Source organism: Malurus melanocephalus, unplaced genomic scaffold (genome assembly GCF_030028575.1).
Source record: "Malurus melanocephalus ecotype Western Australia unplaced genomic scaffold, MMel_1.1 scaffold_31, whole genome shotgun sequence".
Classification (NCBI taxonomy): Eukaryota; Metazoa; Chordata; class Aves; order Passeriformes; family Maluridae; genus Malurus; species Malurus melanocephalus.
In genome coordinates this window covers 2,161,951-2,185,472 of record NW_026623263.1, presented here as the reverse complement: position 1 = coordinate 2,185,472, position 23,522 = coordinate 2,161,951, and the positions used below count along the sequence as shown (strand labels likewise).

The following is a 23,522-nucleotide window of genomic DNA, read 5'->3' as shown; positions in this document are numbered from 1 at the left end:
GCCCTGCTCCTGCTGGCCACACCATTGCTGATCCAGGCCAGGATGCCATTGGCCTTCTTGGCCACCTGGGCACACCCTGGCTCATGTTCAGYCGCTGTCACCAGCACCCCCAGGTCCTTTTCCTGTGGGCAGCTTTCCAGCCACTCTGCCCCAGCCTGTGGTTGTTGTAACCCAAGGGTAGAACCCAGCACTGYGCCTTGTTGAACCAATAATATTACAATACTAATCATGAAATTTGAAAACATCTGAAATACATTCAATTTTAATAACTAGAAAGTTGAGAAATRCATTTGTTTATAACAGTACATAATGTAATAACCAATTATAAACAACTATTGAGAACTGAGTTACCACACTAAAAAAGATATTTTTAAAAATACGTCCACTTTTTTTCCAATTCCAAACTTCAAACAGTTATGAAAGTGTTTTAAGTTTTCTCTCCTCTACATTAAATAAGAAATCATGTTGTCTTAAGAATTCCACTCTAAAATGTAAAAAAAAAAAAGGCAAAAAATTAAAGTCATGCTTGAATTTTGTCCCAGTTATTGATGATGCAGGTKCCTCATCTGAATGAGTAAAACAGCCAATGTGACTGCAAGCAATTCTACAAGTTTCTCAGCATTTGAACAAACAAACAGACAATAAGTTGTGGGGGTATTTGGAGTTTTTTTTTTCTGTGATTTCTCTCACTTATGTTTTCCTTGAGATGACTTCTGAATTTTTAAATTATTAAGGAACATTTTGTAACTTTGTAATTCATAACTGATATTCTAACAAAATACTTTGATTACTTTGTGACATGATATCCTGTTTTATTAGTACAACGGAAAAGTAAGTTAAGGTGCAGCTAGGATCATGACACTTTTTCTTTAGTTAATAAACTTTGGAAGGGGACAACAGAGGAAAATTTAATTCCTAGAAGGTTTTCAGGGAAGTTAACGAAAAACCTACTCTGATATTAAAAAACACCAAAAAAAAAATCCCAGGAAAAAAAAAAAAAAAAAAAAAAAAAAAAAAAAAAAAAAAAAAAAAAAAAAAAAAAAAAAAAAAAAAAAAGAGGGTAAACATCTCTTTTCAAGATGTTTAGGATGTGCAATTAAGTGAACTTAAGTGAAGACTTTGAGAGGCAGGTTGCAGCATTGCCTGCCTTAGCCACGGAGAGGGGGACCCAAGCCTTCCAGATACCCTGCAGACAGAGCCCCCGCCCGCCCCTCCAGGAGCATCTCCACAGCCCTAAACCAGCAAGGTGCGTTTGCATACGTGTGCAGATCACAGTGGTTCGGTTCTAAGCCGAACCTCCACGCCTAGTAGCAACAGTTCATTTTAACCAAATACGGCGGGAAGAAAAAGGAATTAAGTAAAATCAGCATCAAGTACGGGCTGGTTGCAGTGAGAATTACTCAGGGGGGAGATTTTATTCCGCTTCTGCCAGAGGCGCCCACTCTCTGTCATCAGTCACAGGGTTCGAAACAAACCCTTTTCCCGCTCGCTAGGTGTGCGTGACCGATCCCAGCACAGGGAGCCCCGGAGCCGCACCAAGGCTGTGGGCGCGGGGCGGAGAAARCCCGAGGGGCCCGGCGGCTGCTGCTCCCCCCGGGGGGAGCTCCAGGCGAGGCGGCCCCCCCGCAGCAGTGCCAGCCCGGCCCGGCCCGGCCGCCACAGCTGCGGTGAGTCAGTGGGCACCAGGACACCGCTCCTGCCAGCTGCATCCCGCCCGCCGAGCATCCTCCGGCGGGGGAAGCGCTGGCTACGCGTACCCTCCTCCCTCTGCCGCGGCCGGCGGGGACCCGCACCAGCACCGCCGGAGACCCTTCCGGAGGGACGAGACTTACCTTGGCGCTGGWGCTGCTGGTCTGGGTCTCCGCCTCGGCGCTGCAGCAGTGGGGCGTCCTGGACCGGGCGGAGGCGCCGCCGGACTCCCTGCGCTCCTTGCGGCGGGGGCCGGCGGAGGGCGGCGGCTGCCGGCTCTGGTAGGCGAGGACGGAGGGGATGGAGTCGGCCGCGTCTGTCTTAACGAAGAGGCCGTGCAGGGTGGTTGTGCCCTGCGAGATCGTGGTGGTCTGGTGGGGGGAGTTGGACTCCTCCGAGTCCCGGCAGTAAATCACACCGCTATGCGAGACGTGGATGCTGGGTGCGCAGCCCATCCCTTCCCTTCCCAGCCACCCCGCCCCGCTGCACCTCTGCTCTGCTCTGCTCTGCTCTGCTCTGCTCAGCTCCGCTCCGCTCAGCTCCCACCTGCCGCCCGCCCGCCCGGGCTGCGGGGCCGCCGCCCCTGCGCCGCGCACCCCGCGCCGCTGGCACCGGCGCCTCCCCCCGCCGCTGGCGCTGCCCCGGCCACTCCCGCCCCTGCGGCGCCTCCCCGTCACCCCCGCCCGCTCCCCGCGACGCCTCCGGGGACCCCAGACCCGTTAAGTCCCTTCCTCTCCTCGGCAGCGTCTTAGAAACCGCCTGTGACCACGGGGCTGTGTCCACCTGGGATGGGGGGAGGAAAGGGAGAAGGAGGAGGATGAGGAAAAGGATGAAATGAAGGATGAGAAGGTTCATCATTCGTGGAGGGTCTGCTTTCAAGCCTCCTGTATGAACAACATTACACATACTCACAGACACACACATACACACGTCCCCTGCAACCTCAGTTTTGCTAAATAAAAAAAAAATTAAAAAAAGAAGTTTCTAATACTTATTTTGACAGTCAAAATGTGGCTTAGTAATGGGTGAGCAAATCTCAGTTGTTTGGGGGTAGGGCAGGAAGCAGTTCACATAGCACCTACTGCAAGTTAGGGGGAAAAGGCGAGAATTGTTTCACAATTCTTAATGCCGTTTTTCAATTAAGCCAACATTCAATGACACAAGTTGCCATTTTTCCCTAGGTGTCTGACAGCTGCCAATCCCTTTTTCCAGTCCCTGGGGAGATAATCAGGAAAAATGTTTATTGCTGCAGAGATTTACACACCTTCTTAGCTTTCCACAGTGAATAGTTTCATTGACCCCAGTGAAACTATGTAGGAGGTGTAAAGCTAAACATGGAGGTTTTATGTCTTTGCAAGATTTTAGTTTAAATCTTTCTGTTTTCAATGGCACATAATAAATATTTCAAGAATTGGTAATGTCATCCGAGCAATATGCTTCCTGCCTAATAAAGCATTTCTCTGAAACCCAGTCACCAAGGAACACTTGTGTATACACCTTTTCTTCCTTTTGCAGTATTACGTGATGTTTGATCACTGTTTCTCCACCTAGTTTTAGTGAGTGATGTAAAACCACAAGAAAGGTGAAGCTTAGTTGGTACAAGGATTGTGATGATGACAAAGTGGTCTGAATATGATATTTTGGTTCTTAATGCTTTTGAAGCACTTTCATTAATTAGATATCAGTTTATTCCTACGTTTCACAGCTAAAATGCCTCAGTTTAAAGAGACTGTGAGCGTTTAGCCTCTGTCTCTCCTGATACAGTTCATGGGTCATTGCAAATATGGCAATATAGACAGGCACTAATCTACTGGATTGGTGGATCAAGAAACTGTACTAAGATCACCAATCTATTTGACAAGGAATTTTTGGTTTTCCAGTTACCACAGTGAGCCCATGTTAGCCCTTGTAATCAAATTTTTCTAGGTAGTTGTTTTCTCCACTTTTCACAAATCGATTTGTGGCTTATGTCCTGCATATGTTACATATTTGCATGTTTGCCTACTGCCACACTGCGCTGGCTATCAGCCACTGCTGGTGGCTATCTTTGAGGACAACCTTGAAGATAGTCAACACAAGTAAAATGAAGCAGACTTCATCAGTGCTTCATCACTCAGCCATGCAGCCTTTCTTGGTGCTCAAACTGCAGTTCTGGATGAGACCTCACTGCCTCCCAAGCATAATGCACCTAGCTGCAGATAAATGTTTCCTAAAACCCCACTCAGTAACGGGAGYCACCAGTTTTATGCCTTCCTTGCAATGCTCCTTAAGTCTCCTCCTTTCTGTTAATGGTGGAGAAATCTACRTTGGCATTTGAGCTGCCTGCCCTACACCACACCTGAGATTTGGAACAGAAAGAGGAGCTCAGGAAGGGCACTCAGAACCCATACACTTGAGGGGTACACCCAAACCCCATTGCTCTTGGGTAAGTGATGTTACTCAAAAGACCTCTAAGATCTGTTGACTATRTAGTTTCAGATTATTTTCATGTGAATTTACCCACCCCAGGTATCAACAGCATTTAGAAATTCTAGAAAGGATGTGAACATAAACCATATTTTGACTTTGCAGACTGAGCACAGTGAAAATAGTATGTCATAGCCTAAACTGTGTCACTAGATATTCACAGTCCATTTTTCTCAATTGATTTAAATTACCAGGTAAGATATTTCCTTAGTCAGTCAATACTCAGGTTTCCTTAATGTCCTAGTATTCCAGTTTCTGCCCTGTTCCTGTTGAATTCTAGGACAACTTTGCTATTGATTTCAGACAGTATTGCAGGAATCTGCCCATTCTCACATGGATTTCCCTTGCTTAGATATACATTTGAGCTTGTGCCAGAAAATAAGTTGCAGGAATAAGAAGCATAAGAAGTCTGGAGATGCATTACTAAATGCAGAGCTCAAGCCGCAATCCCCATGCTGTTTATTTTAGGTGAATGGGGAAGGAGCACAACTAAAGAGGATGARCCTGTCTGTGCAAAGTCCCAGAATGCTTGAGAGGAGTGAAGGCTGCAAGAAGGCGAACTATGTGGACTGCTGAAAGGCAACAGGAAAGTGGAAAGAGTAACAATGCTTTGCCTGACAGCAGACTCACAGAATCATAGAACCAAAGGATGGTTTAGTTTGAAATGCTCATCAGGTCAAAACCCCCATCCATCCAAGAGCTGGTTGCTTGGGATGGGCCTGTCTGGATGTATTTTTTAGTGTCTCCAAGTGTCTTGGGTTGATTTTGTGCCAACCCTGTATTCCTATATTCATGGTCTTGTAATGCCCAATAGGTGCCTGTGCCTTTAAATGCAACCCAGAAGACGGGGCAGGAGTGGCAAGGGCAGTTTAAAAGCCGGGACTGCCTTGCAGCCATTTGCTTTTGCAGCTCAGCTCATGGGCTTTTGGAACCTCGGCAAAGGCCCTGCGGGAGTCCTTGCTCGCTGCCTGCAGCGGAGTTACGTTGTTGCCGTTTAGTCAGCTGTTAGCTTGGGCAAACAGCTTTCCCTGGACTGACCCCCTCTGCGGCTGCTTCCGGAGCAATTCGGCCGGCGGGGAGAAAGCYGCGCGGTTCTGTCTCGTCCTGGACTCCGGAAGAAGCCAAGCCAGCRACAGAAAAACACACTAAGCCCTCTGCTTCATCCACAGTGAGAAAAGGACTATAATCCAGGTTTTTGCCACTGTTGCGGGAGCGGCCACGTGGGTTTTTCATTTCTTTTTCCAGGGGAGAGCAGCCGCCGTTTTCTCTGCACCGCATGGGGAGCAGCTGTAGGGGAGGGGGCAGCGTGTGTTCCTCAGTTTTAAATATCTAACAGTTACTTTTTATCTGTGTCCTGTGGGCACTGTGTTTTTGTTAATAAACTACTTCTTTTTTCTCTTCACTTTTGCCCACACATCTATTTCATATTGGTGGGAAAAAAAWTTCAAATTTTTCATGTCAGAGAAAACATTTACCGTGTAACATTTTCCTCTGAAAACGTTCCTCTGAGACACCAAGTATGAAGGCCACACCTGTGGACACCTACTCATTCCAGTGCCCAGTCACCCTCACAGTTTCCTCCTGATGTTCAGAGAGAATCTCTCGTAACAGTTCATTCCATGTTCATTGCCTCTGGAGCTGTCACTGGGCACCACTGAAACAGTGTCTGTCTCTGTCCTCCTTGCACCCTCCCTTTAGTTATTCATTGATGAGGTACACCCCAACTCCGCTCTTTTCCAGGCTCAACAGCCTCAACTCTCAGCCTCTCCTCAGAAGCACAGTGCTCAGAAGAAACGGAGAGAGACAGAACAAGTAGGTGATGACCAGTGGAGCAGAAGCTGGAGTGAAGCTGAGTGAGTGGGTGCAGAAGGGACGTATCTGTGTCACTGAAGTAGGAACTGAAGGATTTGAAAGTCAAAGACTCGTTTTCCCCCCTAACATCAGTGGTCTTCCCACATCTTGCCTGTGAGAAGACAACMATGGATTCACTGAAACAGGAGGAAGAGGGAGTATTTAAAACACACACATACACACTTGCACCGCCTCTTATGGCACACTCAAGTCATGCTCCTGCAGTCATCTTGCTGCAGTACTTCCTGACTGATGACCAATAAAGCTTTACTGACCACTAAGGCTTTACTGTGAGCAGCATGTGCTAATTCAACCAAGGACTTACAGAAGGGACAGATATACTGAAGGAGAATCTGCTCTCAGAAATGCATACTGAGTATGGTGCCAGAATGAAGTCAGTGCATCCAGCCACTGGAAAATATTCACATGTATCAGTTTTTCCACTACTGAAGAGTCTTTGCTGGCTTTAACTGCAACTTTATAAATCCTAACAAATTTTATGCTCACAGAAAACCAGTTTTTTACACATGACTAATTTCAGCATGATGAATTTAAGTATATGAGTGATTCTGGAAGCCAGCATGGGAACCCTGAAGCATCTTGTCTTTCTGTTTTTTTCCAGTAAAATGCAGTGGATATATATTCTCTATGGTGTTTACACCTGCAAATCCCTCCAAAATGAGAAAAATATTCTCCTCAAAACTTATATCCCTTCCAAAGCCAGTCGAAGGCTTCACTCTGACCTCAATATTAAGGCTTTATGCTACAAGTAGATTGCTAAGTTTATGTTGGCATTATTGGAAGTATCATCTGTAAATCCCAGTTCATCGCAGTAAGAATATACTACTTGAGAGGTCGTATTTTACAGAGACTTGAAAATCTGGTACTTGACAACCACCTATTGAAGACAGTTAGCTCTGTTCATGGTTCATTTACTGTAAAACCAGTTTAAGAATGTATAAATAAGCCTGTACAAAAAAATTTACTAAGCTTTTAGGAGGCTCAACAGTTTTTCAGTCCTTTCACATTTGTCCAACAAATTTCTTAACTACAGTAAAAACTAACATCCTGCATATCCAGATTAGATCAAAGTCAGTATCTACAAATTATTTAAATTATCCAGACTACTTGCACTGTTTTTAACTTGCACTAAATATGGGGAAAATAATCATGACAAATAGAATAGAACTCTTCTCTGTATACCTCTGCTTCATTAGAAAAAAAAAAAAAAAAAAAGAAAACAAAACTTTACAATACTTTGATAATGTACAATATATTATCAAATGCAAAAACCTTACGCTTTTATTCATCAACAATACAAGAAATCATGGCACTTGGAAAGCAAAGAGATATTAAATTGAAGGTTACTTTTGCTTGAGAAAGAGCAAAGTCTAGTTTTCAGTCCACAAATCCAATTATTTACTTAACAAAGAAATAAAGAGGAACATGACTGACAGCAATGACCTCTCTCCAACTCAACTGAAAAACAAAAGAATCCTTTTTCTTTAAACTCCTGCCCCAAATTTCTCTAATTTCATAACTTTAAAAAATCACTCATTGCAGCACAATTGTGTTTTAATTTACTATGAGTTTGTTACACTGTCTCTGTAAACACTGTGAGTAAGAGTCTCCCAGTAGCAAAAGCCTACAAAAAATATAACCTCAGGTAGGTATTGTTCAATAGAATGAGGTTGCTGGAATTGCTTGCTAATCTTACCATAGAATCTGACTTTGATATTTTTTAACAGTCAGATTTTGACTGGTTTGGACAATGCCACTTAGTTCAGTTTTGTCCAGAAKTTTATAAAATACTTTGCATTATGGATATTTTGCAAGTGGAGAAAGAAGCCTGCTTCAAGGSAGCAAAGCTGAAGAGGGAACGCAGTCTGGTTCCCTTTCCATTAGYAGCCTTTGACACTGTATAAGTCACCAGGCACAATTAGTGCTAAGAGTGCACATAGGGGCAGGGGGCGTTCCTTCACCCTCTACCTTCTCCACCCCTTTGTGTGCGAGCAACAAAGTGTATTGGTTCCTGCTCGTCTCTGTCCGCAGTTGTTTCTCCCTCCCTAGGGGTAGGAGAAGATGCAGTCTGATTTTGCTTCTCACAGCTGATAGGTAATGAACTGTTCCAGGGATGCAGATTCCCTTCTGGAGATAGGCACCTGCAGTCATTCTCCCTAGAATGGGCCAAATCTGTATTGTTCTTATTGACAGCTTTATTTTGAGAGACATGGCACACCTTTACTACACTGCTTTGAAGAGGAAAGGTAACCTATAGAAACACATAGCAACAACACTCTTCAACCACCAGCAGCAGCAATAGATGTTAGTATTTCCCCAAGAAGCTTAACTTCTGGCAGGACAGTGGCCAAATTCTTCTAGTTATGAGCAAATTTTCTAGAACAACAGTGATCACACCACATTTAAAAGGCCTAAGCTGCTGCTTTCCAGCAAACACTTTGCTTTGCYTTTGGATTGGCAGATATCAAATACTTAACAGCACTCAAAGTGAAGAAGTGCAACTGCAGCTCTCCTGCCAGCACTGAACAGACCCCCCAGCAGCACTTCAGCGCTAACAAGCCGCTTGATCTTAGCTCGTTATTTCTTCAACAACAGAATTCTCCCTTGMTTTATTCCCCTCCGGGAATATCTCCACAGCAAATCCCTCTCCGGTGGTCATGGCACCACCGGCAAGGTTGACTCCTTGCCTTTGGGCTCTGGGCACTGCTGAGCACATTCCCGGCAAACCGACCAGCGCTCAGCGGGGCCGGGGGGACGCCGCGGCGGCACTGGCGGTCGGATACATCTCCTCCGGTCCCGCCGTGCCGACCGGAGCGAGAGAACGCCCGGAGAATGTCAGCACCCGACGCCGTCGTGTCCCGGCTTCGTGCACCCGGAGCAGGGTGCAGTACCTGGGGTCGTCCCGCCAGTTCKCGACCCGCCCGGCTTCCCCTTACCTTCCTCTCCGGCCCGTTCATCCTCCAAGGAGCGGAAGGGAGCGGCGCGGAGCGCTGGCACCACTGCCCAGGTGAGCAGGGCGGGCACAGCGGCCGCCACCACCTTCCCCAGGGCCGGCCCTCCCCCGGAGCTCCCGCCGCCGCCCCGCGCCCGGCCCCGCTCTGCTGGAAGTGCTCTAGAAAGATGAGTTTCCTCTCTGAGCTTCCTGTGGGGAAGGAGCGCAAAACCGATTCCTCTGGTTATCCTGACCCCGCGGACACCCCTTCTTGCCCCTGCGCTGTATTGATCATTGTTTGGTCTGATCGGGAACATTTAGTAATGGGGTAAAGCGCCCAGGAAAGTACGGCGAACCAAGTGCTCTGAGCCTGGCATGGTTCATACGGCTAGGAGTTACACAGCCTTTGAGAGAGATCGGTAAATTCACACGCAGAGGTGATAGCTCGTTGCTGGTGCTTTTCATGATCCTTCGGTAAAACTCAGCCTCACACTTTGCCCTCCCCCTGAACAGAAGGGACGCAAATTGCCTAGAGTGCAGAAGGAGCAGCATGACTATGATCTGAAGCAAATCTCGACTGCCAGAGGTGGGACCGGAAACATACTTCAAACAGCCTATTTTTTCAAATTTGTGATATTCTAGTAYACAGCAAACATGAGGTAGGTGGAAAGAATACTCTTGGGAATGACATCTCACTTTGGAATGACTCTCTCCCCTCATGCCTTAAAAATAGTGAATGTCTGTTTCTCCTTTTGGAATATTGCTATTTCTGCAGAGTTCATTAATATTGTTGATGCTGTGCAGAGGTACAGAAGACCTCAATGGCGGAACTCTATAAGATACTCAGACACCACCATAAAAAAAAATCCCTATGCAAAAAAAAAGCCGAAGGCTTGCTCACCTGGCAGTGTATAGCATATGAATGTCACAAAAGCAGAGCAACATTAAAGATCACTGGGAGTTGTGGGAAAAGTAGATGTCAAGTCACAGTAATTGTCTAGCCAAAACCATCAAGACCCCACCTACCAATACACAAAATAAACCCAAGGCACTAAACCTGTGCAGAAAACTAGTTCTAGACAGGAGAAGCAGAACCAGTGTGGATCAGCAAGTTATGTCAGATTGAGGCTAGGAACTGTGAAAGTCTGCCCTATTTCTAGGGGAAAAGACACACAGTCAGCAAATATGATCCTTGAGCTCCCCAGAAACCCTAGACGATGCACAYATTGAAATGTCCTCAAAAGCAGGTCAGAACATCCTCCTTTTTGTGGCCATACATCTGCAAGAGCTTGTGTCCTTGACACTCTCTCAAAGCTCCTGCTCTTGCATGGATAAGGTGGATGGGAGGTCTGCTACAGCCTCAGCAGCACACAGCCATATTTTTGGATATCTGGGACTACATCCCTGATACAGTCTCAGAGGAGGTATAACCTTTCTTCTTTAGCACCTCTGCACAACTGCCAGATGTCAACCAGCCAAATCTCAGGATCAGCTTTGCCCAGTTGTTTCAAATAATGGTCAGATAGGAAAACATCACAGTCAGCCCTGGAACCCTGCTTTGCCCAGGTAGATAAATTAGGGACTAAATAAATACTCCTGACATTCTGTGCAGCCATGCTGCCTTTGCAACAAAAACCCAGAAGGATCTTACACAGACAATCAGGGCAGAGTGCTCATCTGGACACAGGGGCTCTAAAGTGCCCACAGCACTAAGTTTTGGATACAGCAAAATAGATTTTATGCCGTGTCCTCACAGTCCTTTCCCTACATTTCTCCTTCATTATTTTTTTAAGCTTGAATTTAATCTCTCCCCAGGTTTTCAGATCACCACAAGAACAAACAGAAAAAAAATCAAGGGTTGATGTCAGAAGCTGAGGTAAACAGATATCTAACAATACTCTCTAGTAGAGCACAGCTGGATGAACAGGACACTGCCTGACAGAGATTTTTCATGTGATTTGTAATCAGAAAAGTATCGCTTGTGGCACTGGCTAAGAAGGATCCATTTTTCAGAGAGGAAGTGCCATTCAATAGAAGTAATAATAACAATGTTAATAAATAGAAGTAACAGTAGTAAAAAATTTACATTCCTGGGCAATTAACTGCTATTTCATATAAAAGATGAAGGTGACAAAGCTGTGGGCTTTATGCTGCTTTTTAGGGGCCTGGTTCTTGGGCACTTCCAATCCCATTTCTTGAGCCTGATCTTCAGAACCATGGGAATGAAATAAAATCACAGGTTACTTGAGAGTGAGGGGTGTCAGTCCAAAGAGTTTCCAGCAGACTTCAGATAGTTGTGATAGCATTTGACTTTGATGGGATTGCTAACATGAGTGCAAGGCACTCGTCCTCTTATCCATAGGCTTCTGAGTGTATCAATTATTTAATTTGCTGTAGTTAATATTTCACAGTATAATCTTTGTATGCAGTCAATGCCATAATATTTTAAGTACATATCAGCTGATGTTATAAATTGCATCAGTTGATGTACACAGTAACTTCTTATCTTGCCTTGGAGTGGTTCATTGGTTGACAGACAATCCACTTATTGTTACACATGTGGTCTGATGAAACTATTTTATGTTTGTATGAAGTAAATAAAAAGYAATTAGATATAAAAATAGTATAAAAACAGCATAGCAAAATTTCTACAACCTAGAAAGCCACAAACATCACACAAGGCAAATACTCATGAGGGCTATTATTTCTCTCTAGATTTAATGCAAATCGGAAGAGAACACTACACAACACTAAAGAAGAACTACCAGATACTGAAAACCCAGTTCAAGGAGCCAGACTAGCCAAATCAATAATTCTAAGATATTTTTGTCTAGAATAGAAACATACATTTCACCATGTATTTCAGATAAGATGTTCTCACTCTCAAGTATATTTAGGACACCTAGGACAAGTCCTTTTGTCAGCAGGAAGACACTGTTTTGTTCTGTCATTATGCATGGATAATATGGTCCACTCCTGGTTCTGTAGTAAGCTGTGCCACTAATAGAAGCAGAGGAAGGAGACATTCTATTTGGGAAACAGCTCAAAGAAACTCAGTGATTCCTGATTTGTATTGTGTTCTTCAAAAAATAAGGAATTGCAGAGCAAGTTCATATTAAAAGCAGTATAAAATAAAAATCTTCTCTAACTCAGGCAAAGTTCTCTGCACTTTTTACAGTCTCCCATAAACAAACAATAACTAATAGCTTTGGGAATTTGCTGTTGAGCATTCATTTACATAAATTTTGCTATAAAACTAGGAGTACTCATCTTAGGCATTGTAGGGAAATTCTTCCTCTCCTTTTGGCAGGCTGCATACTTACTGAGGGTGTCTTCCCTCCTGGAAAGACATGAACATGGCTTTCAAGAGCTACAAATACTTGGCAGAATCTTGTTACTTGGCTGGGGCACAAAAGAAGGAAACAKCATGAATCATTCTGTGTCTGTAATCTCTCAGGGTAACGCTCCAAACACACAAACATGAATTCACTATTTTAGAGCACTCCACAGCAGGACTGTGTTGTAAGCAATCTTTGTCAAAGATGATTATTACATCACAGACTGTGTACTTGTGTGACATACATGCATGGATGGACAGGCACAAGGCTCATGCCAAGGTAACTATGATGAATATAAACTTCATGTGAGTCACCGACATTTTTAAAACTCATCAGTTCTGGGACAAAAGACAATATACCTGTGCAAGACATGTGTTAACAGAATGTTTACAAATGAATACTTGTGCACCTGCTAGAACACAAATGTTTTGACATGTGTATTTGAAACCTCTCCAATGTTAAGAAAGCACTATCCAGCTTAAGAAAACTCTCTCCAGCTCATTGTACAGAAATAAGAATTTTTTCTTCTCCTTGCAATAATGCAACAAACTTGCACAAACAGAAACTAATGAGAAAGATACAGCAAAAGAACCATTTTCATTCGTGTTATAGTGTCTAACACAGAGCCATTGTACCAAAATTAGTACACAGATGTGCAAGTCATGGCTTTCTAYAAACAGACTCGATGTAGAAAGTTTGACTTCCTTTTGGCATTTTTGMTGTTATACATAAGGATGAATTAGTGTAGCACTACAAGCATGAATTACTCTAGGAATGACTGAAGTGATTTAATACTAGAAATATATTGAAAATCCATTAGGTCGAGCAGTTGGCAGAAATAAGTCACTCAACCATTCCACTACAGGTAACATTAAAATAGTGTATCCTTTGCATGAGACCTTTGGGGTCTCATGGTGTCTACAAAGTAAGTTGTAGTTATGTCAGACTTGGAGAAAAACCATTTCCCAAGCAGGAATTGAAAAGGAGCAACACTTTAAAAAAACCTAAAGCAACAACATAAAGAGCATAATAAAACATACCAATGTGTGAATGATCTGGTGGAAGAACTACACATTTCTCTCTGAGATGCACAGTCCTGTCTTTAGTTAAACAGCTGCAATCTGCTTATTTCCACAAGCAATGAAGATGACTTGTGTTGCCCTCCAAGAAGCATCCAAGTAGCGTCTTCACTACTTTCTTCAGCCCTGGTAGTAGGTGTGTTAAAAATGCATCTGCACAAAAGGCACACAAGTCCTTTGCACATGGCAGATGAGAGCAAAAAAAAAGCTGTGGAGTGTTCAAGGCATAATACTTGAAGGGCAGCAACAAAGATGTGCAGTAACCTTTCGCTCCTCAGTCCTGAAGGCAGCCTGAAATTCAAAAACCTGGGGGGCAGAGTCCCCAAACTGCTTGTTGCATACCAGTAGCTTTAGTCAAGAAGTGGCAACACGGTATCTGCCAAGYCAAGAACTCCCAATCTGATCACAGTCTGCAGTTCAACCAGAGGTAAGGATGGATTGCTGGAGGAGTATCAACCAGATCCTACCTATCTTGCCATCTTCTTTGCCACTGTGCTGGGTTGCTCTATGTGCTCTGCATGGCTGTGTAGTAGGAGTACTTATCCGATTCCTTCTTGGGAAGATGGCTGAGCACCCTGGATTCTATCAGCTGCTGTGCTTAGAGCAGCTGAAAATGCTCCCCTTTAGGAGCTGATTTGCCACAGGCCCCTTAGGCTGGAAAATCCCACCAGACGGACTGTAAGATCTCCAAAAGCAAAGCACTCCTCACAAAAGTCACAAAGGCAAAGGCATGACTCAGCTGAGTGACAACTTATTCTACAAGGACAAAAGTAAGAAAGCTACCACTCCTCCTCAACTTAATTCTAGCAATGGAATAAACACATGAGATTTCAGGTCAGAGGGTAGTCCTATCTATTCTGGAAAACACCTCCTAGAAAAATCTAGGGAAGCAAGACCATTTGCAACCATATACAATACCTTGCAACTTGTTTGCTGACCCAGACCATTCTCATCCACAAGTCAGGTAGGCAAAATATTCTGTATTTGCAATTGGAAATCACTGTGTGCAATGTTTCCAGCTCATATCAATAAACTAAGTTCAAATCAATTTTAAAACCTGAACTTTAAAATGACATAATGGGTTCTCAGTGCATTGTATGAAAGTGATTATTTTTCCATAGTAGGTTATTTCAGATACTAACATATACCACAATTTCAGTTAAAGAAGGAAACAAACCCCAGGAAAAAAAATCATGCTGCTTTGGACTTATCACAGTACCCATTACTTTTCACTAAAATGGGCTTTTGCAGACACTATSCTGCCTCATTTTCCCTTCAAACTTCCAGATTCATCCCATTGCTTCTCACTTCCCTGTRTCTTTTTCCACATCTGTGAGCATTTTCTCTCATACAGGTTTTGCCCTCTTGCCTCATCTATCTTAAAGGATCATGCCTTGGCTTTCTATTCCAAAAAACCTTTTCCTCAGCAATAATAGTTTGCATGACTGCCTTCTCACACCAGCTTTCTCTCACCTCCAAGGTTTTGGATTCTGTTTGCTTTCTTTACTTAATTTTCCTGTAATTAAGTGGTAACCCCTTAAATCAGCTTTCTGCRTTCTGCTTCCTTGCTATTCCATCAAACAGTTCTTTTGAAAGCTCATGATATTCCCATCTATCTGAGTCCTCCATATTGCTAGAAAGGTCAATAGTGACAGTGACCATTCACTCCAGGGACAATCATGATTTCTAGTTCAATGAGCACAATCGGAAGAATGATTCTAAAGATTAAAAGATCAAGTGAAGAAAAGGAATGATCAAATAAAATCAAGAGAGAAAAATTATGCCTCCTCCTATCTGTGACCATCATCACATGTTCATCCTGTCTTATGACAGAGGATTATGATGATCAAAATTAAACTAATCTAACTGCATATATATGATGCTTCTGCCCATTGCAAGAAGATCATTATCTATAGCTACTGCTGCTCTTTCACTCACATGACTCTGAAATGATACGGATCAAAAGTATGGAAGGCAGATGGATTACTTTTTCATCTTTTTTTGCACAAGGAGTAGTTTAGCATCAGCTAGTACTTAGTAAGACCACAATTATACAGATATATTTGCTTCAGCAGAAGGTCAACAAAACCTCCCTGAAGAAATTGTGATACCCGGTTCTGCACAGGACAATGAAGAAAAGAATCAGAGGTACAGCCTGTTCTCAAAGGGAATGAATTCATTGAAACTCTAAGAAAACTCCTTGTYCTTGTCCATGAAAAATCACATTCTAACCCAAGCAACTAAAATCTCTGGCTTATTCTGCAGCAATTTCATCCACAATATGCCTGCACAGGTATATACAGCAAAGTCTCTCAGTTCTGTATCCAYAAGGTGGTCAGGCACTTTTCCATAACTCTTTCTTTACAGACTTTACCTCCTTTTCCTCACACACCTTTGAAAATTGCCAATACCGTACAGCCATACATACTTTTCTTCTTGTGCATTGGGTGATCTCTTTCCTTCTAATCCATTAATTCCAGGAATCCCCTAAGGTGTGCTTGATTTTGGTTTGGGATTTTTTTTTAGCTATAATCTCTCAAATCTGTCTTTAATTAAATAACTGTTCTTTACAGTTTCTCAAACTACCTTGTAGACTGAAGCAGAAATGGGGGAAAACAACAATGTTGTTTGCGTTTTGTTGGCACTGTCAAGGTATGTGGTGTTCTACAGATTACTCAATTAGTGCCAAAGCCTAGTTAATCTATGTGGCTTGTTGCTAGCTGTTCAGACATCCTGATATTGTAAAAATTCCTGCCTTTATCCCTGGAGGGTATAGAAGACTCCACACACAAAGTTTTTAAAGTCACCACAAAAGCTCCCACCTGATGGAGATTTTTAACACAGGATGACATCACACAGCACAGTGAAATGTACTTATAGAAGAGTGGCAACACTCATTATGCATGATGCTTATGCATGTTCTGTGTATTTACTGAGGCTTTTTAGTATGGTGACAAAGTGAATAGTTTTAGAACATGGAATGTCTCCTTGCATAGGAAATGGAAGCTGGTAAGTTTGGAGAAGACATATGTGCTTTTTTTTTTTTTTTTCAGAACGGGATAGAGAAGGGAGTGAGCCATGTACTACATGTTTGCTCATCCTGCAATGGTCCTGAATTTCTGGACTCTAGCATATCTGTTTTAATCTCTTGAAAGCTGTTGTTTAATGCTGATTTCACATTTTTTGACTACTAAGATGTGTTTGGCCATGATGTGAGGAGCGACACAGTAAGGCTATTTGTGCTGTGCTGACCATCAAAATAATGCCAAGACAATGAAGAACTAATCCATTCAGCAGAACCCCTCACCTTGCAGAAGCTCTAAATAAAGAGTCAGAGAGAAAACAAACAAGCAAATAAAAAAAAACAGCCAAAACAAGTACGAACATGTGAATTAAAGGCTAGCTCCGTAAAAGCCCCAAAACCCTGAAATGATGCTTTATAAATTCCCTGTAAWGCTGCTATCTGAGCACCCTCTAGTGGCTCAGAAAAAACAGGTTCAGAGATGAAAACGTGATCCCACAAGGGGAAGAACGCCGAAGAACGTAGTATGTCATTGACTTTGTTTGGACAATTGATCACTGTGCATATTTTCATTTGGAAGACTGGAAACAACATAACATTCAAAACCAATTTAATTATTTATCTTTTAGCACAGTGTTTCCAGCATTTCCTTAATTTTCAGGTCATCTGACTGATTAAAGACTTCTGTCCATTTAAAACTATTCTACTACTACTTTGTTTCAAACTAATTTTCTTTGCAATGTGAGATTAGAATTAAATGAAAAATAGTAAGACAGTATAACAATACAGAGGGAGATATGGAGGGAACATAAGTCAATTTTGAACTGGTTTCCAATATACCTACATTAAAGTGCATTTTAACTTAATTGCAGAATATACTAAATTTGTTTGGTYGGAATACAAGGCTATGCACTATTTTGCACTTGTATTTAATCTGGAAAAAGAGTGGAGAGTGATCTAATCTATAGTGTTCATATATCACATCTTTACAGTTCCATATTTTTCAAGAAAAAATTAACTTATTTTTAAATATCTACAGAATATGTTTCATGTTTGCTCTTTTCCACAACTATTTGACTTAGTCTACTATCAGTTGGGTTCAACGTCCAAGAAGTGCAAAAACTATTTGCTCTTTGTCCTTGTTGCAGCTAGGGTAGAGTTAATTCTGCTCAGTAACTATGACAGTGCTGTGTTTTGGATTCTGAATGAGAATGGTGTTGATAACACACTGATGTTTTGGCTGTTTGCTAAGTCCATTTACCCTAAGCCAAGGATTCKTTTTCCCTTGTCTCGTGCTCTGCCAGTGAGGAGGTAAAAAAAAACAAACTAGGAGGGAGCATAGCTGGAATAGGTAACCCAAACTGCCCAGAAGGGTACTCCACACCACAGAACGTCATGCCCAGTATATAAACTGGAGGGGAGATACTTGGAAGGGGGGTACATCTGTGTTTGTGAAGGGGGSTCTGGCATTGGTCATTGGGTGTTAAGCAATTGCAGAGTGCAGTACTTGTTTTTCTCATTATTATTGTTGTCAGTATTAGTAGTATCAGTATTATTTACCATTATTATTCTATTTTCAATTATTAAACTGTTCTTATCTCAACAYAGAAGTATTATTTCAATTCTTCTCTCCATTCCACCAGGATGGAAGGGGAAGAGAGGAGTCTTGAGGGAGAGGCTGTGGGAGACTATTAAAAGAAAATTCATTCAAGATAGCATGAGACCTCTTTTTGCTATGGCAATCTCCTATATTTACAACATTTCTAGACCCATCAGACACTGTTCCTGGAGATTTTGCCATAGTAAAGGTACTTGTAGCTAGAAAGAGTTGAACTCATACTGTCAGACCAAAGTCCAACTTTTACATTCTCTTACCTCTATTACAGCTTACTAAGTTTCCCACACTTGGACAAAAATTGTTCATGAGTATATTGTTTTGGTTCCTATGGAAAATGACTGTTCTCAAGCTTATGGATTGAGAAGAAAAAACAGAAAATATCTTATGTGCTGGATGAAAAGTATAGAAGACAATAACCCTCCCATGTAATTTAAAAATCCAGGGCAAAACATTACTCCAGAAATGGTCCGCAGCCTGGAAAGTGGAGATCTAAATACTAGAGTATTTCAGACAGCTCACAAAATCTTTTGACCTGTCCTTGCCCTGAGTCTGAATACAGCCATGATGGTCCACTAAAAATGCATCTTCCATCTTAACCAAACATCTCCTGAGAGAAAAATCAAAGTGAGAACCCCAGCAAATGTGTCTAGTTACCAATTATCTTTTATTTTTTCATCTTCTCCTTAAAATACATGAGAGAAATAATTTATACATTGATCATAAGACATGTAGGAGAAGGGTAATTTAAAATCTTTGGTGGAGCATGTATTTCAGAAATACAAGCAGAAAAAGAATCTTCATTACAGTTAATTACAGTTAAAATGGATTTGGAAGAGAAACTACTCATATTTTAAAGGCAGGCATGAAAAATGTAATGAGAGTCAGACTCTGATCTGCATTCACCCCAGTTTGCATTGGTGTAAGCCTGCTGCCTTTGGAAGACTTTCTCTCCCTTTATACTGCTCCCAGTGAGATGAGAATAAGGCCCACAGCTTACCTGCCCACCCTTGCCATGATGATGATGAGAACGATAATGAAAAAATTAATGAACCTGGAGTCAGTATTAAAAATTGCTTGTACCTAATAGTAATTTTCTTCATGGCTGTGAAGCCTTCTTTTTGATGAGAAGAAAAACAGAACAGTTACCAGCTGTTCACATAATGACGAACACTAATAAGGGAAGACATGCATGTTAATGAGCTGGGGGAGGGGAATCAGAAGGGGCACTCATCAGTGTGCAGCTGTAAGTGCAAATCCTTCCTCTGAGTATTTAGGAAATCTGATGGCACATCAGCATGCTATGCTGGCAAATAGACTTGACACTGAAATCAGCCCTAGGAAAGGAAAACCGCACTTCTAGAGTCTACTTGCAGCCCTGGCCAGGTCATCAGCCTATCTTTCACCATCCTTTCAATGGCATTAGGACAGGTATTCTCACCACGTCTCATCTTCTAAAAAATTATTATTGCAGTCACAAAYGAACAATCAAACTGAGATGATCTCATGGGCCCAGCAGAGAACAACAAGTGAAGAGAGAGATGAGTGGATCAGAGCTGGTGGGAGAATAAGGATGTTCTTTGTATTCTCTGATCTTTATATCACACAAACAAATTGAAGCTTAAAGGCTYGCCTGCATGCAGAATTGCGGGTCTTCTTTCAAAGAAGTGATTTAAACCTTGATATAGTTTTTTCAGTGCAAAAACCAGCAAAAATCAGTCTGCCCTTAGTTTAAACCCAGTTTATTTTCTTCAGGTTTGGGTCAGAGAAGCACAGGCTTATGCTAAAATATGAGATTTAGCCCAAAGCAAAGTCTGCATCTAGGTTTACAGTATTTWAATTAGCCCACCTCAATTATGTGAAGACAGGACCTGGCCTCAGGACTTCCAGTTGTAACAGACATAGGCTACCATGGCTGCAAATCCCCTACCTGGAATTCACTTCCTCCAAATTTTCTCCAAGCAGTCTGAAGAGACATTAGGTTCTTGGAGGACCTCAACAACATGAGTTCTGGCAGCTTTATTAGAAGGTTCAATTTGTTCACACTGAATGATCTTGGGAGGTTAAATCATGTCAAAGAATGAGGCCATCATTACAGAAAACCATGCTCCAGGGCTTTTGACCTGCTGAGGATTGCTTAGCCACATTCACATGTGATGATGCACAGATCCATGAATTACAGTCCTATATAGCTAGAGGTAAGATTGCCAGTATGAAAGACAGTATTTGGTGAAAAACAYAATTTACATCTAAATCTACATCTACACCAAGAAAATGCTTTTGAGTTTTTAGATGCATAAATAGGTCTTGACAAAAGCACACTTACCAAGTTTTTATTTTTCAGTAAGAGATGTGGCACTTAAATCAGTACTGCAGGTTGTTTTATCATCCTCCATGTTGGGGTCAGATTGAACAGAAGCTGCCAGGGACACGTTCTTTGCTGATTAATATGAAGACAGTATTTTTTTTTTTCACTATTATAGCTGTATTTCTACAAGAAAAATGTATGGTACACAGCAGTCAGCACTTCTCAGCAGGAAAAACTGCAACCAAGAACAGAGAGATCTATGAAATCAAAGATGAAATGGAAAACATGAACAAGAGACATAAATTAGAAAAATCATTTAGAAAAAAATCAATTTCCTAGTAAGTTCCACTTAGTCTCACAGAACACACTGAAATGAAACATAGAACAGGAGTCCAATACCATCAAGATGTAAAGGTTGCACAGTATGGAGGTCAGTGGCATCATGTGAATTCATTTAACTCTGAAAAGGTGTTCAGAAAAGGAAGTTCAGAAAAGGAAAGGTTTCTGTTGCTTTTGCAAATGCCTTAGTCTTAGAGATGTACMAATAACAGGGTGAGGTGCAGGGTAAAAAAAAGCCCATCCAAATACCATTATTCTACAACTTACAGTTGAAGAGATGGGGTACTTCAAGAGGTGATCTGCTGGCAATCTGACTGACAAGCTGATCCCTGCCTAAGTGATCCAACAACATTGTTAGGTTGCTCCTGTACAGGCTCTCTGCAGCATGTAACACCAGTGAGAACAGGGCTGGAAGAAGCTCCTGAACTTCRACCCTGGATGCATTCCTGGACGCCGGACCTTGTACAAAACAAGAACTCACTGGGAACAGCTGTGCAATTTGCTGTGCAATTATAAATGTGCATTCTGACTGGAGATTACATGACATTTATCCACAAAAGGGAAAAATTTTCCAAATTCAGTCATCTTGTCCTGTACATTAGGCTCGTGAAACATTCGTGCTTGTTTCTTTCCTCATAAATTTGGGAGACAACTGGTTACCATCCTCTTCAATACCATGCCTGCAAACTCTTTGTCCATGCACTCTTCTCTTTTAAGAACTACGAAACCAAACTCTTTAGCTTTTCATACCAACTGTGTTTTCCAGTCCTCGAGACATTCTTGCTATGGTCCTCCAGACTACTTCCAGTTTCTGGCACTGTAGGATTTGGGTGGCAGGTATGCACAGAAAAACAGGTTTCTGAAGGCCAAATGAATGCTCAGGCTATTTAGATGAAGCTGTAAATAATCAGAAAACCCACTGCCATTCACTTGGTAAAATCAGCCTTTCCAGAACTTCTAGCACTCTTGCTATGCACAGAAGGGTTTTCATTCTGCAGAAACAAAAGGGCAGAGATGTGTAAGTCACTCTTCCAACATGAGAAAACCTAGGTTTCTTGTCCCTCTGACCATCAAACAAACAGAAGCTGAATTTTCAACTGTGACTGCAGTTATAAMGGGTGTTGAAACCATCAGAATGGTATTAACAGACTCTCTGCATACCTTCAGTCTGCCTCTATGTCAGCAGCCTGTAACAGGCCCTGTCAGACCAGAGAAGAAATATTTTCTGCGCCTGGGAGATCTTATGTGGGTCTRCTCCTCTATGACATTACTCTGATCATAGTCCCTACCAATGTGGCTATGTTGGAAAAAAATTGGTCTCCACCTTTTGCACCCCTGGTGGAAATGTCAGTGCCCTACAGGAACAAGGCAATTGTATGCCAGCGCATAGCTCTAGCTTGATCACTTTTGACATGAAACAACGAAAATCAGAGAAAATTCAGCACAGGGAAAATKTATTTAGTGAGAGTTGCAGTTGTCAAGGTTGAAATTTGGTCAAATTCTTCTATGTGCAATTGAAATCTTATGGAAGCTTTAACAGCCCAAAGAAGAGCCTTTTACCTCTTCTGAGAGACTGCTGCACAGTAAGACACTGGCCAGTAAGAGACTGACCACAGTAAGTTTTGTGGGATGGTTGACACATTGGAAGGGCCTCCAACCTAAGAGGTGAACCTGCAGGTCCAGGAAGGGCCACAGAACTGACCAGAGGGCYGYAGCTCCTCTCCAATGTGGAAAGGATGAGAGAGTTGGGATTGTTCAGTTTGGAGAAGAGAAAGGTACGGGGAGACCTCCCAGTATGTAAGGGAGGCCTCCAGGAAAGATGGGGAGGGTTTCTTAYCAGGGAGTGTAATGATAGTACAAGGAGGAATGGCTGTGAACCGAAAGAGGGTAGGTTTATATCAGATATTAAGGAGAATTCTTTACTGTAAGGGCACTGAGGCATGGGAAGAGGTTGCTCATGGAAACTGTGGATGCCCCATCCCTGGAAGTGCTCAGAGCCAGGTTGGATGGGGCTTTAAGCAACCTAGTCTAGTGAAATGTTTCTTTGTCCATGGCAGGGTATGGAACTAGATGACTTTTCACCRAAACCATTTTATGAACTTAGGATGCTATTACTCAAAAATAGTAGGCAGCTAATGTGCTTATATTTTAAATCATAAAAGTCAATAATTCAATTGTTGCCACCACTTACCGCAGCTTCTTCTGCCTCATGTTCATGTACTGATTGTAACTGTATTGCTGTAGAGTGTAGAGCAGACAGCCTGGGAATCCCAGTGATGAAAACGGTTCATACAAGAAACAGCACGAGATCTTTAGTATAGGCCAGAAGATGTGACTAGCAGTCATGACTGGACAAAGGGAAACTGAAGACAAAAAAYCCGATCCAGTTGCTTTCTTGCTAAACACATTCCCTCCTGTGCAGTAAAAGTCAGGGACTCTGGGAGTAAAGAGGGCACGARAATATAATTATACCTTAAATCATGAAGCAAAAAAACTTAATTGAGATACAGTGAACAGTGAACATGATGAAAACCATTATGCAGTTAAAGCATTCAGCAACTGGAAACTCTAGTTCTTGCATTTCTGCAACACTTCAGGGCCTTACTGCAATGATAACAATACACTCTTCATGCTGATTTTCTTTGCAATGTATCAGTGTGCTCAGCCATGTTTTGGTTTTGGTCACTAACTCCCATTCCGAGGATCCAGGGCTAGGGACATATTTTTCTTCTTATTAATGCTAGCATACATTCCAAGTTACTGCATTGAACTCAAAGATGTGTCACCATAAAAAACCAAACAAATAAACAAACAGATGCAAACATCAATGAAATAATATCCTATTCTTACATAATCAACAGA

At 42.3% G+C, this 23,522-nt stretch overlaps 1 protein-coding gene across 3 annotated transcripts in view; it reads right to left on the bottom strand.

Annotated features, from left to right (window-relative positions):
• The window catches only part of PDE8B (phosphodiesterase 8B), an 89,417-nt gene extending 68,361 nt beyond the window's left edge, over positions 1-21,056 (bottom strand). The window contains exons 1-2 of one of the 3 annotated variants that reach the window (XM_057363844.1): positions 20,928-21,056; positions 20,340-20,504 (exon numbers count right to left, since the gene is read on the bottom strand). Coding sequence is in view for 1 of the 3 variants with exons in the window: in XM_057363843.1 (XP_057219826.1) it covers positions 1,833-2,144 (312 nt within the window). In the remaining 2 variants the exon portion in view is untranslated. Of the gene's footprint in view, positions 1-1,832; positions 2,201-20,339; positions 20,524-20,927 lie in introns of those variants that run through there. The other 2 variants (XM_057363845.1, XM_057363843.1) reach the window with 2 other exon arrangements.
• Positions 21,057-23,522: the final 2,466 nt, after the last annotated feature.